Raw genomic sequence first — 13,844 nt, 5'->3', positions numbered from 1 at the left:
TTTGTTTGGCCCATAACTACTGACCGGGTGGATGGATTTGTCTCAGATTTTGTGTGTGAATGCTCTAGGGTAGGTTCATGAACTGATTCGAGTTTGGAAGACAACACTTTCAAAATGGCGGAATTTTCATTTGGCCCATAACTTCTGACTGGGTGGATTGATTTGCCCGGTAACACCTTATTTTAATGGTTCACCATTTCAGTGAATCTACCATATTAGGTACAGTGTAATAACCAATGTAACAATATTTAATACCATGTAATACTAGTGTAATACCAGTGTAACAATATGCAATATCAGGTACAGTGTAATAACGAGTGTAATAGTATGCAATACCATGTAATATAGTGTAATACCAGTGTAACAATATGCAATACCATGTAATACCACTTACGCACAAACACATGATGTAAGTAAAAAAAAATGGCGGTGTTACACTGGTATCACATTGTATTAAATATTGTTACACTGGTTATTACACTGTACCAAATGTGGTATATCCACTGAACCATTAAAACAGTATTACCATGTGCCCCATTTTTTGCTCCATTTTCACAATAGTCGTTTGGTTTTAAGCCTATGCACGTCATGTCACGTCTGTATGTATCATATACGTTTACGAAATGGTGGACGGGAGTGGTAGGAATGATGGGGGACTGGAAGCGTCGCGTTTCGGGGATATACCTTAAGCAGTCGAAGGTGACTGCACAGGCAGTCTAGTTTATGCAATACTGTTGCATTACATGCAGGGTGGCACACAGAGTACTGGGTCACTGATTAAATGACTACATTATTTCACTTAGTTAGTTAAAAAGGGACGTCCTGCACATGAAAGCTCATTCCTTTCTCCCGTGATTTTATATAATTTATGGCAGGGGTGACACAAATACTTGTGACATACTGCACACATTTGCATTTTAGTGCATGTTTTGTATGAAAATAATGAGTTTTGGTACTGTTTTGAATTTTGTTCATTTTATCACTGAAAAAAACTGATTAGAATGTCCTTCATTCAATGCTTTCAATGTCGACACACAACAAACATTTTCATCATGAGGCACCAGGAAGCAAACTAGTAAATAATCTTTATGGCACTCGAGACGCTAACCCAATTATCAAGGTCATTGAACATGGAAAGGTCACGGCTTCCCCCAAGACAAGACTAGAACGCTGTTGTGTCACTCAGTAGGCTGGATGCTTTTGTTATGTCACCTTATTGTCATCTTTCTGGAGAATATGGTGGCCTACTTATGTCTGTTTTACAGTAACTCATCCTCAGTGATGTGGAGAGTTTGCAAACTTACACAGATTTATGAAGTAGTGATGCCACAAGCAATTTCAAACTTTTTGACCTCATTTTTTAGTCCAGTCCTCTTTCTTGTCAGACAGTTTCGTAAACTGAAAAGAAAAGATACATCAAAACTACTTAAAGATATTCTGAATTACATTCCTGAAGATTCTCCAGAAGGAGTCACTTGAATAAAATCTACAGTAATTAAAATGTGTAATTCAAATGTAGGCATATGAACCAATCATTCCTGTTAGGCATGTTTGGAAAATAGTATTACGTAATGACGTTTTAAAGTCATTAATAATTAAAAGTCTTTGTGTTTATGAGATCCTGTCAAATGTCAAGACATCATGTCTTCCTTCTACAGCCTATGGAAATGCACCTGGCATTCCTGCAAAGTCAAACGGTTACTTTACATAGTAGCAGCATATTATGCAAGAGAAAAAAAGCACAAAACTGAAACTATCCCTGATGCAACACACATAGATTATGTGGATTATGACTCCATGGGCCTCTGGGCAAGACAACAAGAAAGGCCCCCCTCCATGACAGCGGAAGTTTCCAAAAGATTAGTGAAGATGTTAAAGCGCCTTAGTGTTTGGGGGTTCGGGGTTTGTCTCCAGAAAATTATTTTTAGTATTTTTTTAATAACTCTGCGGCTTGAGCTTCAGGGCCCCCTTGGCTCATGGGCCCCTGTACCGGGGCCTGGTAGGCCCATGCAGTAGTCCATCCTTGTGCTTTTCCTGTTTCTCTGGTGTGTAGAAATGTTCCTGGTGTGTGTGTGTGTGTGTGTGTGTGTGTGTGTGTGTGTGTGTGTGTGTGTGTGTGTGTGTGTGTGTGTGTGTGTGTGTGTGTGTGTGTGTGTCTGATGTGATAATGCCAATGTTCCTGGTGTGCATAATCATGTATAATACTGTGTGAGTGCGTGCTTTACCTATATCTCCGGCGGGTAGGAATGTTCTGGATGAATGTGTGTGACATGATGTCTGTAGAATAATGTGTTTCCTGTTTCTCTGAATTCTTGTGTATGTGTGTAATATATGTGTGTATGACGTAGTGTTTCTCATGATGAGTTTGTGTTTGACCTGTTTCTCCGGTGGGTAGGAATGTTCCTGGTGTATGTGATCATTCCGACCATTCCGCTGCTCCTTCTCATCCTGGTGGCCTCGGGGACCTGCTGCTTCCAGATGCTCAGCAAGAGGTGATGACCACATTCCCATGACATTCCCATGACATTCACAACACATACTGGTGGAATTTCGGTCCTATTGTAATCATATTTCCACAAATGCACAGTAGCCTCTAAAAGACATAACTGCATTATAACGACATTTCTATGGCATTACGGAGAGCCTCAAATAACAGACTAAGACCAGCCATAGCTAAAAGATTAGGACTACCCCTAACTAACAGATAAAGCAAGGCCCATTTACTTTCCCATCATATTCCGACCGTATCATCACAACATTATTACACATGACACATATTAACATGACAGTGCACTTAGGGAGTGCTTCTTCCAGATTCTCCTCAAGAGGTGGCAGTCCTGTCACATTATACAGATATTTGAAAACGCATTGGATTTGGGATCTTGTTCACACGTAAACAACATTTTAGAATGTCCATTTAAAATCTTCTAAAACACCTGTCACACTGGAGTTTTTATTTTTATCCACAGGTCATGTTTACACACAAAACAGATACAAAATATCTGCATTTATAAATATATGCATGGTTGTAACCAGCACCTAAGAAACACTTTGGATTATGCTTTGGATAAACATTTTACGTGCTAAATGATGTAACATTAGGATCACATTCCCTTCATATTCACATGACATGTATTACATGATTAAATAATAGATCAAATGTTTTATTACAAATTGCAATAACAATCAAAGTTATATGAAGCCAGTGTACATAAAAGTTACCTGAATATGAAAGTAGCGTAAGCCTTTATTATACACAGTAGCGTTTAGAGGGTTTAGCATGAAAGCACATGTACATATACTGCACTTAGTAGTCAAGGCCTTCTTGTGCTTACATGTAATTCGAGCAGCCACCAGGAGCCAATGATCAAACTCACTAAAACATAATCCCGTCACAAGTGATCAAGTCAATGTAATGTCTCCCAATAAAAGTAGCCTCTTTGTGCAGACGGCCCTGCCGTTGGTCCCACTACCTCATCACTGAAAAGACTCAACTACAGTATATCATAACAGCATTGCTATGACACTACCAACAGGCTGAATTCCAGCTGCCAATGCTCAAGCTCATTCGATCCCATAACATTCCCAAACCTTCGTGTCACAATCTGGTCATACCAGGAAACGGGAAGTTTGTGTTTGATGTAAACACCTGCAGCCTAGCGCTCATGTGACGTCTTTCAGTTAACAACCACAAACATTGTATACAGTAGCCTTATGGTTATAAAAACAAAGCTGCACAGACACAAACACACAACACTCTCTCACACACACAAATATGCCCATTGACTCACATCATGTGTGCACACATGCATGCGCATACACACACACACATGCGCGCACACACACACACACACACACACACACACACACTCACACACACACACACACACACACACACACTCACACACACACACACACACACACACACACACACTCACACACTCACACACACACACACACACACACACACACACACACACACACGCACACACACCAACAAGTTCTTTGTGGTTCATTCATCATCTGGCGCATCAGAGATGCATTCTAATGATGGGCACTTATCTTACACTGATATCTGTGTCTGTGGCCTAGGGATGTGTGTGTGTGTGTGTGTGTGTGTGTGTGTGTGTGTGTGTGTGTGTGTGTGTGTGTGTGTGTGTGTGTGTGTGTGTGTGTGTGTGTGTGTGTGTGTGTGTGTGTGTGTGTGTGTGTGTGTGTGTGTGCTTGCGTGTGTGTGTGTTTGAGCATGTTTAGTCTGTGATTACATGTGTGCGTGTGTGTGTGCATGTGTGTGTGTGTGTGTTCAGTGTGTATAAGTTGCCTCAGTGCTGCAGCATTACAGCATGCTGGCACTAAATTTCCCAGCTCACTTCAGTACGATCTCATCAGGGCTACATCCCCCCCCTCCCAACACACACACACACACACTCACACACACCCACCCATCCACCCACCCACATCCTCCCCATGAACCCAACCCCCCCCCCCCTCCCCCCCACCACACATCTCATCAATATCTGGAACATGAAGTCAGACATGCAGAGGCCGAAACGCTGAAGCAAGCCCTTCTCCTGCTAGAACTACCATCGCCACCCCACACCCCACACCCCACCCCTTCGTCTCAACTCCTTCCTACATCCCACACCATCCTCTTCACTCCCTCATCCAGGCCAGTGGTTCTTAAGCTGGGATGTGCCAGAGAATGCAGGGGGTGCACAGAATTTTTGTTGAGGTTCTGACCAAAATTCTGCTTGTGACCATTAAAATTATGTCAAATCAAAACTAAATGAAATCATGTTTTGGTCCCCATGTTAAGTCATAAAGGTATTGATTAATGAGCTAGGATTATTGTAACTAATCACTTACATACATTTGGGTTTGGGTTGGGGGGCTTGTCTTGGGCATAGTTAAGAGGGGCTTTAAGAAAAAAAGGTTGAGAACCTCTGCTCTATACTGTATACCCCCCCTTCATCCCAACTGGATCCTCCATCCATCCATTCTACCCTCCCCTCTCCAGACCGTATCACTGGCCGTCTAGCCACCCTGATGGGGCTTTGCAAAGCACTTCATTTGTGTAATTTATGATGTTTATTAAGGCCTGGGCTCGCTCAGAGTGATGTCTTTTTAACATATTTTCGATCATTGGCCCAGACTGGGCATCCTCAGACAATGCATTTAATCACCGTCTTAAAGCCCGGCTCAGCTTGCCCGCCCGCCTGCCTGATAGCCCACCCACATTAAAAGGCTTGCTGGACCGCAACCAAGTCCCCCCCACCCTTACACACGCTCACACACACACACACACACACACACACACACACACACACACACACACACACACACACACACACACACACACACACACATATATACACACACACACACACACACACACACACACACACTTTACAGATTAAATGCCTGTTGCCTTTTAATAAATGCAAGGTTGCTGCTTTACAAAGCATGCCACTTGTTCTTGTGACACCATACAGCCATCAGGGCAGATAAAGCGGGGGGCTGTCCACATTAGATGGCAGGGTGGGGAGGGGGGCTCACACCCAGAGAACGTGTGTCAGGAGAAACACTTTTGACACTTTCGAATGCATGTCAGGAGAAATGCTCTGCTTTGTTCTGTCTCAGCAGTTTATTACGTGCAGGTTTTTTTTTTATCGCTGCGTTGCACTTCAGAAATACAATTCAGCTGTTTCTGTTTGTTGTTTGTTGTTGTGTTTTCTACCTTTAGTGAACAGGATGTAATTCCACCTTAATGGAGGGGGGGTGTAATGGCTCTTAGGGTGAAATTAGATTAATTTATTGTCCTGGGATCACAAAAGTAGAGAAAAACGCCTGTGGCTCTGTCTCTCTCTCTCTCTCTCTCTCTCTCTCTCTCTCTCTCTCTCTCTCTCTCTCTCTCTCGTATGTGTGTATAAGGACACCCAAAAGCCTTGAGGCTACATTTTCTTCTCAATTCCTTGATGTCTCCATTTTCTTCTCTTTCTCTGCACAGCAAGCCGAGGACAAAGACAAGCGTTAATCAGTCGACTCTATGGATCTCCAAGACCCCAAAGTCAGACAGCGCCATGGAGGTGTGAGAGAGCGACCAGGTTCGAGAGTTGGCATAAAAAATTACCAACGAACAAGTGCCCACCCCCACCAACCCCACCGGATGGGCAATGTGGCAAAGTGACTGTTGTCTGCTTTGTGAAAAAGTGCTGCTTTGGTTTCTTTTGCACAGTCAAATTCTGCAGTGTGAATTCAATTCTTAGAACAGTGGTTCCCAAACTTTGTCTGCAAGGAAACCCTTTTGGATCCAATTGACATTTTCCAATCATATTCTGGGGCCATTCTTAGTCCATTAATCTAGGCTGTCCACTAATATAGCCTGCAATTCCCAGGAAAAACAAATGGATCTATTAACCATATATTTGAATACTGTTACTGACCAATTTAGGGAATTATATTAACTGAAAACCTGTTTAGTACCTTCTGTCTGTGACCCCCCTGGGCCTGCAGTACCTCCATGACCCCCTTAGGGGTCCCAACCCCCGGTTTGGGAAACAGCACTCTAAGTGTAAGTTGTGACTCCCTAAGCGCTGAATTATCACTGTGAAACTTAACTGTCTGCTTGTCTGCAACAGCAGTGCGCTGTCTCTCTGTCTGTCTGTCTTTCTCAATGTGTAAACTGTCCAACAGTCTGAGGCCTAGCGCAACAACACGCGGTGACATTCTTCGGTGTGAGCTGTCTGCATGTTTAATCAGTGTTAATGCGTGTGTATCTCATCAACGTTTACCAACAATACACTTAGTCAGTCAGTCATCCATCATTCTTCAGTCCTTAATCTTCTCTCCTCTCTCACTTCACTCGTTCTTACCTTGTGATTTTCAGTTTTCATCTGTCTGCATCTCTCTCTCTTCCACTCTGGATTTCTCTCTCTCTTCCTTTGCCCCACTCTATTTAACACTTTATTTCTCTGCTTGTCTTTCATTCTTATTCGCTCTCTGTCCTTTTTCTCCACCTCTTCTCCACTCTATTTCTCCATCTCCAACCCCTTGTTTCTTCTTTTCCTCCTCCACCCCCCAAACTCTGTTCCCTCTCTCTTTCTTTCTCTCATGCTGTGATGTGAGGGGGAGCCCTTCCTTTGACATTGCCCCTCTCTCTCTCTCTCTCTCTCTCTCTCTCTCTCTCTCTCTCTCTCTCTCTCTCTCTCTTTCTCTCTCTTTCTCTCCCTCCCTCCATCAGTTGCTAGGGGAGGATCTAACTCTAATTGGCACCAAGCGCAGGGAGCGAATTAATTACAGTAATTAAGACAGATGCAAATGGGATGGAGATAAAAAAGGGGGTATTGAGAGTCTCAGCTGACGCAAATAGGGTCACGGCTATTGCAGATAGACTTTGAGGAACACAGAGGCACACAGAAAACACACAACACACAATCAAAAGAAAATACATGAAGAGGTGCTGAACGCTATGGTGTTGTGTGTGTGTGTGTGTGTGTGTGTGTGTGTGTGTGTGTGTGTGTGTGCGTGTGCGTGTGCGTGTGAATGTGTGTATTTACTTTTTGTGTGCATGCATGTATGTGGGTCTGTGTCTGAGAGAGAGAGAGAGAGAGCCAGAGAGAGATGGAGGGAGGGAGAAAGAGAGAGGATAGAGAATAGAGAACTCTCACATGCTTTTGTTATGAAATTTGAACTCAGTTACAACAAAAAGAGACGAAAATTCCCTCTTCAAATCCACTCTCTTATCTCAAAGCAGCAACGCCTAACGTTCACTCCCTCCAAGAAACTACTTTCATCTGGATTAATGCTTTCCGAGTTCAGAGCAATTTATGAAATTAGGTTAATGTGTAACTTAACCGACACCCATCTTTGTGTTTTAGGTTTTTTACAGCATTAAGCAATGACCTAAAGTAGGATTCGTATAAAATACATTGTATTGAAAACATTCAGCAAAAAAAAGAATAATATGACATGTTAATATTGAAAAAAAACATATTTTTTAGTTATATTAGCATCAAACCTTTTGTGCATGTGAAAATAATATTTTGAAGTATTGATTTCTAGTTTGTATACTTGCAAATATTTTTCATGCATATGCTTATGTGAATCCATTGAATTTGTATTGATCTCAGACGCTCTGTGGTCATGCTGCCATTCCTGTGTGTTAGCGCGTAAAATCTGGACGAGATGAAGGGTCCCATATCCAAATAGACATGTATAATCATGGACATCCAAATGGGAAAACCTGGTGTAGAATAAAAACAAGCTGGAATTCATAAAAGACAAAGGTCCACACCGGGGCACAACGAAGAGTTCAAATTATTATTATTTTTTAAATTTAGGAGACATTTGCAACATTTGAAACAGTCACCTAAATAAAAACATAATAATACTTCTAGATCTTCAGTCTTCAAATCACCTGCGTCTTTTACTCAAATCCATATCCACATACTAACTACGCTAGAGCCATAGCAGGACTGAATCAGGTCCCGATCCATGTTATACAGTATTTATTGGAATGTGTGTTTTATCGCTGTTGTTACATAGCTTTTACGATGGATATATCACACACCATGATGGACAGTGACAGATGTGCAGTGAACTAGTGAAGATTTGGGACACGACAGAGTGCAGCTGCTTTCGGTTGTGTGTGTGCTGTATGTGGGGAAGCATTGTGTTGGTCGCTTTGAGGCCCGTTATCTTGAAAGCATCATTGCTAACCAGTTAGCAACTTCGGAGGTTGCCAATGGGAAATTGCATTGCAACCAAGTAAGTTACTACAGTAACTTAGTTAGCAGCAATGCAGTTGAGAAACGCACCCCAGATGATAATAATGAGTTTTGTTGTTTTTATACTCCTTGGTCCTTGTTACCCGTCTCCTGTCTCCTGCCGCATGTACAGTACTGTTTATCGTCGACGGGGATAAAACACGTTAAAGATGGAAAAAATGGAAATGGGATTATTTTTCACTCGTACCTCCTTTTGTGAACATGAAAAATAAAATAAAAGTGCGTAGTGTGTGTTCTGTACACCTGATGACTGCAGTGTTGGAGCTCCAGTGTTTTAGTTGGTTTGAATGAAAGCAATTTACTTCTGTGTATACATGTGCAAGATTACAGTATACCTACACCTACACCTATGCATGCACACACACACACACACACACACACACACACACACACACACACACACACACACACACACACACACACACAGGCAATATCCCAGTTGTATCATAGAGTATGCCATGTGCTATTATGTGTCAATCATTACATACACACATACGCACACATACGTACACACACACGCGCGCGCACGCACACACACGTACACACACACACACTCTTAGCAGACACACTGATCATCATCCACTGTATCCAAGCCATGTGTCATGCGCATGCTATGTGTATTTGCCAGTCTCTGCAGCCTGCAATTAGACACACAAAGCACTTAAAAACACACTGCCAATTAGTGAACCAATTAAACTAATCAGTCTTTGGCTTCACCAGGAGAGAGCTGGAGTCACACACACACACACACACACACACACACACACGTCGACACACAAACATACAATCACATGCAGACACACACAGGCATGCACACACTGACTCACGCACGCATGCACGTAAACACTCTCACACGCACACACACACACACACACACACACACACACACACACACACACACACACTTTGCTCGGCTCTGGTTAATTATAGATATGACTGTAATCACTGGCTTTGCAGCGCGGGGGTAACATTAAAGAAACACAGTCGAGTCGCTCCTGCTCCTCGTATCCATCTGGGGAGGAGGCTGAGTCTGACTAATGGGCTGAAGAGAAGGGAAGCCATAACAATCTTCTGCTCTGATTCCCAAAATGACACCGAAAGAGGTTTTATACTGTAGAAGCGTTTTAGTGAGTTCAAGTGTTGTGATGTGAAGGGGTTTCAGCATGAGAATATTGCACCACCACTGACTCTAAAAGCCATGTGGTTTCAAAGTGACACCTAAAGATGTTTTTTTCTGGGGAAGAAAAAATATGATAGGAAAAATATTGGCATGAAGGTATTTCAACACCATTGATTGGGAAGGCAAAGTGTTTTTTTATAGTGCGTAGTAAAAAAAAAAGAGAAACAAATTAGACCAAATTAGAAGTCGATGTTCTTTGAAATGTCTGGGTGGTTTCATATAGAGGTTAAACTGTTTTGAACAACAAAATTATGAAGAATGTCTTTTTTTCAGTGGCTTAATCGATAATGTCACATTCATCTGTCATGAAATGTCTATAATAATAGTAGACCTGCCTCAAAAGACTCAGGACCCATGAGGATGATCTATCATTAGAGCAATGACCACAGAACAAATTTATACAGTAAAGAAACTGTTTTAATGAATATGTGTTTTAATGAAACGCCATGATATGCACTTATAATGCAGACCTTTGTTGTCATTCATTGCATTAGTGATTTGCATTAGGGGTCAGAGCCAACACCCATTCACGTGTCTCTTACAGTAGCTCCACGACCCACAGCGTCTTCTTTAGCCCCTCCTCTTCCTTGTCAGGCCACACCCCCTCACCCAGCGGGTGACCTTACGACCTTTGCAGTAATTGGACCAGGTATCCCTATGGGCATAAGCATTGACAATATTGACAATCGATCAACATTGAGTGACATTACTAACCTAATCAGTGTGGGTGTTGCATGGGTGATACCATTTCATTTCAGTTTTCACGTCGAGTTTACTCCAGTGAGTTGAGGTACGTGGTGTGGTCAAAGAAAACAATATGGGCCAATAAAAAATTCACTTCACTTTAAGTTCACTGAAGTGTTTAGAGGTGCATGTATATTCAATATTGGCCAAAGATGGTAGAATTGCCCAAGATACTATATGTCATTTCAATTTACTCTGAGTTAACCTAAGTGTCTTAAGGTGCTTTGAAATGTAGCCAAAGACGGTAGACATAACCAAGATGTGTCATGATGAGTCACTTCCCGTAACCATGATCGCACACAAATCCCCCTTATGCAGTCTGCATAAACACTGATTAGTGGCCACCCACTCATTCAAAAAACTATCTTTGAGGCCATGAGGCACACACCCCTACTTGGATCCCAGACCTAATCCTCATATACCTGTATTGTACAGTAGCATTTCTCAGCGGGGATATACCTGTACAGCCCCCCAGGGGGTGTTAGGAAGCACTCAGGGGACGTTGAGAAGGAGCTTAGAGGAGGGGTGGTCGGTTGTGGGGCATTATTTCATGTTTTAATACAAAGGGCGGTGTTGGCAGGCTTATGATGAAGTCATGGGGGCGTTTGTTCAAAGAAGGTTGATAACCACTGTTGTATTGCCTCGTACTATCTGAATAGTAATGTTGTATTGCCTCATACTATCTTCACATATCTACTATCTTTACTCCCATGGACACAACTTCATCTTTTTCAAAATAATTGCATGCAAACAGAACTGATCCCCTTACAGAACATATACATCTAGTACCTCAAACTCAAACTCATTCTTGCGTATCTACCATCTTCACTCCAATAGCATGGCATGTCTACCAAAAACACACTTGTCGCATATCTACCCTCTTGGGAATGGGGCTTCCACTTACCAAGCCTTCAGACCCTCTTTGTCCACTATGACCTTGAGGCAAGCAATGGAGGCCTTCAGGTCATCCTTCAGCAACTCTATTGAGGGAAAAAGACAAAATATACCTTCAAATAATAGAACTTTTTGACATTTTTTTGACATTTCAGTCACTTATTTTAAAGTACTTCAACTTGTATAAAAGTACACTACACAAGGAGCTGTTGTTAGATCTCTATACACTCGACATAAATGTATAGCATACAGTATGTAGTGGTGGACTCAATGTACAATCCAATCCAATCCAATACAGAACAATATAATACAATACATCAGAACACAATAGACAGCAATATAAATATCCGATTCAAATGTGCTGTAGGCAATACTGCACATATTGACACGTGACATCCCATTGGGATAATAAGCAATAATATAGGCTTTTATTAAATTATTGAAAATATCCTACAGAGGATGCCTCACCAACACAGTTGACTTTGCAGAGGTTCTCTCCTCCTGCAGTGCCGTCCTCACACCACTTGTAGCTGTTGATCTGGAATATTCCGTAGTCCTTCCCCACGTCAGCTGACCTCACCTTGTGGCTCTTCCACTTGGTCTCCCAGAAGGCCATGCACATGTCTACACAGTGCAAATACAGTACATTTAAAACACAGTTACTCCTTTCAAAATATCATCAAATTGATGAAAAGGGATTTCAACAACTATTGTATTACCGGTACACTTTTCAATGATACATTTTCAATGAGAAATAGACTGGACAACCTCAATACCGAACACAGCATCCTATTGTTCCAATTTTCTTCCCAAATTTCTTAAGTCATTTGAAGGTACTCACAGTTCCCAATGGAGTTGCCGCCATAGCCATCGAGGCCCTTGGATTGGAAGATCCTGGCCACCTCACAGCGTCTGAGCCTGCGAGCCACACACAGGGGTGCACACACCACCACCACCAGTAATAGGACACACAACTTCATGGTGTGTTTGTGAAGATGAGTTGAAGATGAGGCACAGGGGTACAGTGTGGTGGTACCAGAGGACTACAGTGCAGTGCGGTGCTGTGCAGGTCTCTGTCTCTCTCTCTCTTAGGTCACAAACAGCTTCGTCTTTTCATTTATTGCGGTTGGGAAAGGAAGAAGGAGGTGAGAAAGACTTTCAACACCTGTAAAAAGGGAAATTTCTCGCTGTCCGTTTGTTTGTATTTTGGTGTGTGTGTGTGTATCTGTGTGCGTGCGTGCATGTGCGTGTGCGTGCGTGAGGGAGTGTGTGTGTATGCTTGTTTGTGTCAATGTCTTAGACATGGGGCGGAGCTATAGGGGGGGCTGGCAGGGTATTTGCCCCTGGGCCCAGAGCCCTCCTGTATTGTTGGTGGGGGCCCTGTTGTGACCATGGCAAGCTGTTTGAGGGGCCCCATTAGTGCTTTGCCCTGGGGCCCTGTGTGCAATTGTTCCGCCACTGGTCTTAGACATGGGGAAAGGGCCGTTAAGACATCCTACTTTCTACTAAAGTGACAGTTGCGGATGTTGGGAAACTGAATTGCACACAACAATAAACCAACAGTTTTTAAAGGAGCGTTAGCTTGCCAAGGGAGATTCAGCAATCCTAGTGAGTATGTGTGTGCGTGCGCGCATGTGTATGCATGTGTGTGTGTGGCTGCATTCAGCAATCTGTGTGTGTGTGTGTGTGTGTGTGGCTGGCTGGACATTAAGCAGTGTCTCTGGCTGCCGGCTGGCCTATTCGATGGCTCTGCACTTAACCCTATTTCCATATTTTGCAATAAATCAGCTTGGGAAACAGAGCTTGCCAAGATTGTGAAGCCGGTTGTGAAAAGCTCAACAGAATATAACAGAAGAATTAACAGAAGTAAATAAAGGGGGAAAAGAGGAAGTTCGAGACAAGGTTTGAGAACTCCTAAAAGATTATTTTTTTACAATGACTGGAATCAGAGACTTTTAAAAGGTAAATGGACGTTTATGTAATATGGCTGCCAAAAAAGACGCTTGTTTGTGGTGAATGGTATGACTGAACCTTAGAACCAATACACAAAACTCTTAATGTATTATCGAAAAAAGAGAACTAGGAGATTGATGTGACTTACCGTATAGGGCAAAAGATTCCAAAGTCTTTTCATGTCTACTAACAGACAAATGGTTGTACCCCTTTAGGATGGGGGCCTAAGCAAACAAAAGGATGTGCTGTACTGTATCACCTACAAAGACAAACCAACAACTGAATGG

At 42.5% G+C, this 13,844-nt stretch overlaps 2 protein-coding genes across 2 annotated transcripts in view; one reads left to right on the top strand and one right to left on the bottom strand.

Moving 5' to 3' along the window:
* chodl (chondrolectin) overlaps nucleotides 1-9,042 on the top strand; it is a 20,183-nt gene extending 11,141 nt beyond the window's left edge. The window contains exons 8-9 of the mRNA XM_063206253.1: nucleotides 2,396-2,492; nucleotides 6,008-9,042. Coding sequence (XP_063062323.1) covers nucleotides 2,396-2,492; nucleotides 6,008-6,092 — 182 coding nt within the window. The 3' untranslated portion in view covers nucleotides 6,093-9,042. The remainder of the gene's footprint in view (nucleotides 1-2,395; nucleotides 2,493-6,007) is intronic.
* Nucleotides 9,043-10,361: 1,319 nt separating this feature from the next.
* On the bottom strand, nucleotides 10,362-12,705 carry lyz (lysozyme). The gene is made up of 4 exons (XM_063206252.1): nucleotides 12,446-12,705; nucleotides 12,073-12,228; nucleotides 11,615-11,690; nucleotides 10,362-10,621 (listed from the first exon to the last, which is right to left on the bottom strand). The coding sequence occupies exons 1-4, from the start codon at nucleotides 12,582-12,584 to the stop codon at nucleotides 10,537-10,539; spliced, it is 456 nt and encodes a 151-aa protein (XP_063062322.1). The 5' UTR covers nucleotides 12,585-12,705; the 3' UTR covers nucleotides 10,362-10,536.
* Nucleotides 12,706-13,844: the final 1,139 nt, after the last annotated feature.

This window comes from Engraulis encrasicolus, chromosome 9 (assembly GCF_034702125.1).
Source record: "Engraulis encrasicolus isolate BLACKSEA-1 chromosome 9, IST_EnEncr_1.0, whole genome shotgun sequence".
In the NCBI taxonomy this organism is placed as follows: Eukaryota; Metazoa; Chordata; class Actinopteri; order Clupeiformes; family Engraulidae; genus Engraulis; species Engraulis encrasicolus.
This window is presented reverse-complemented; position numbering and strand designations above follow the sequence as displayed.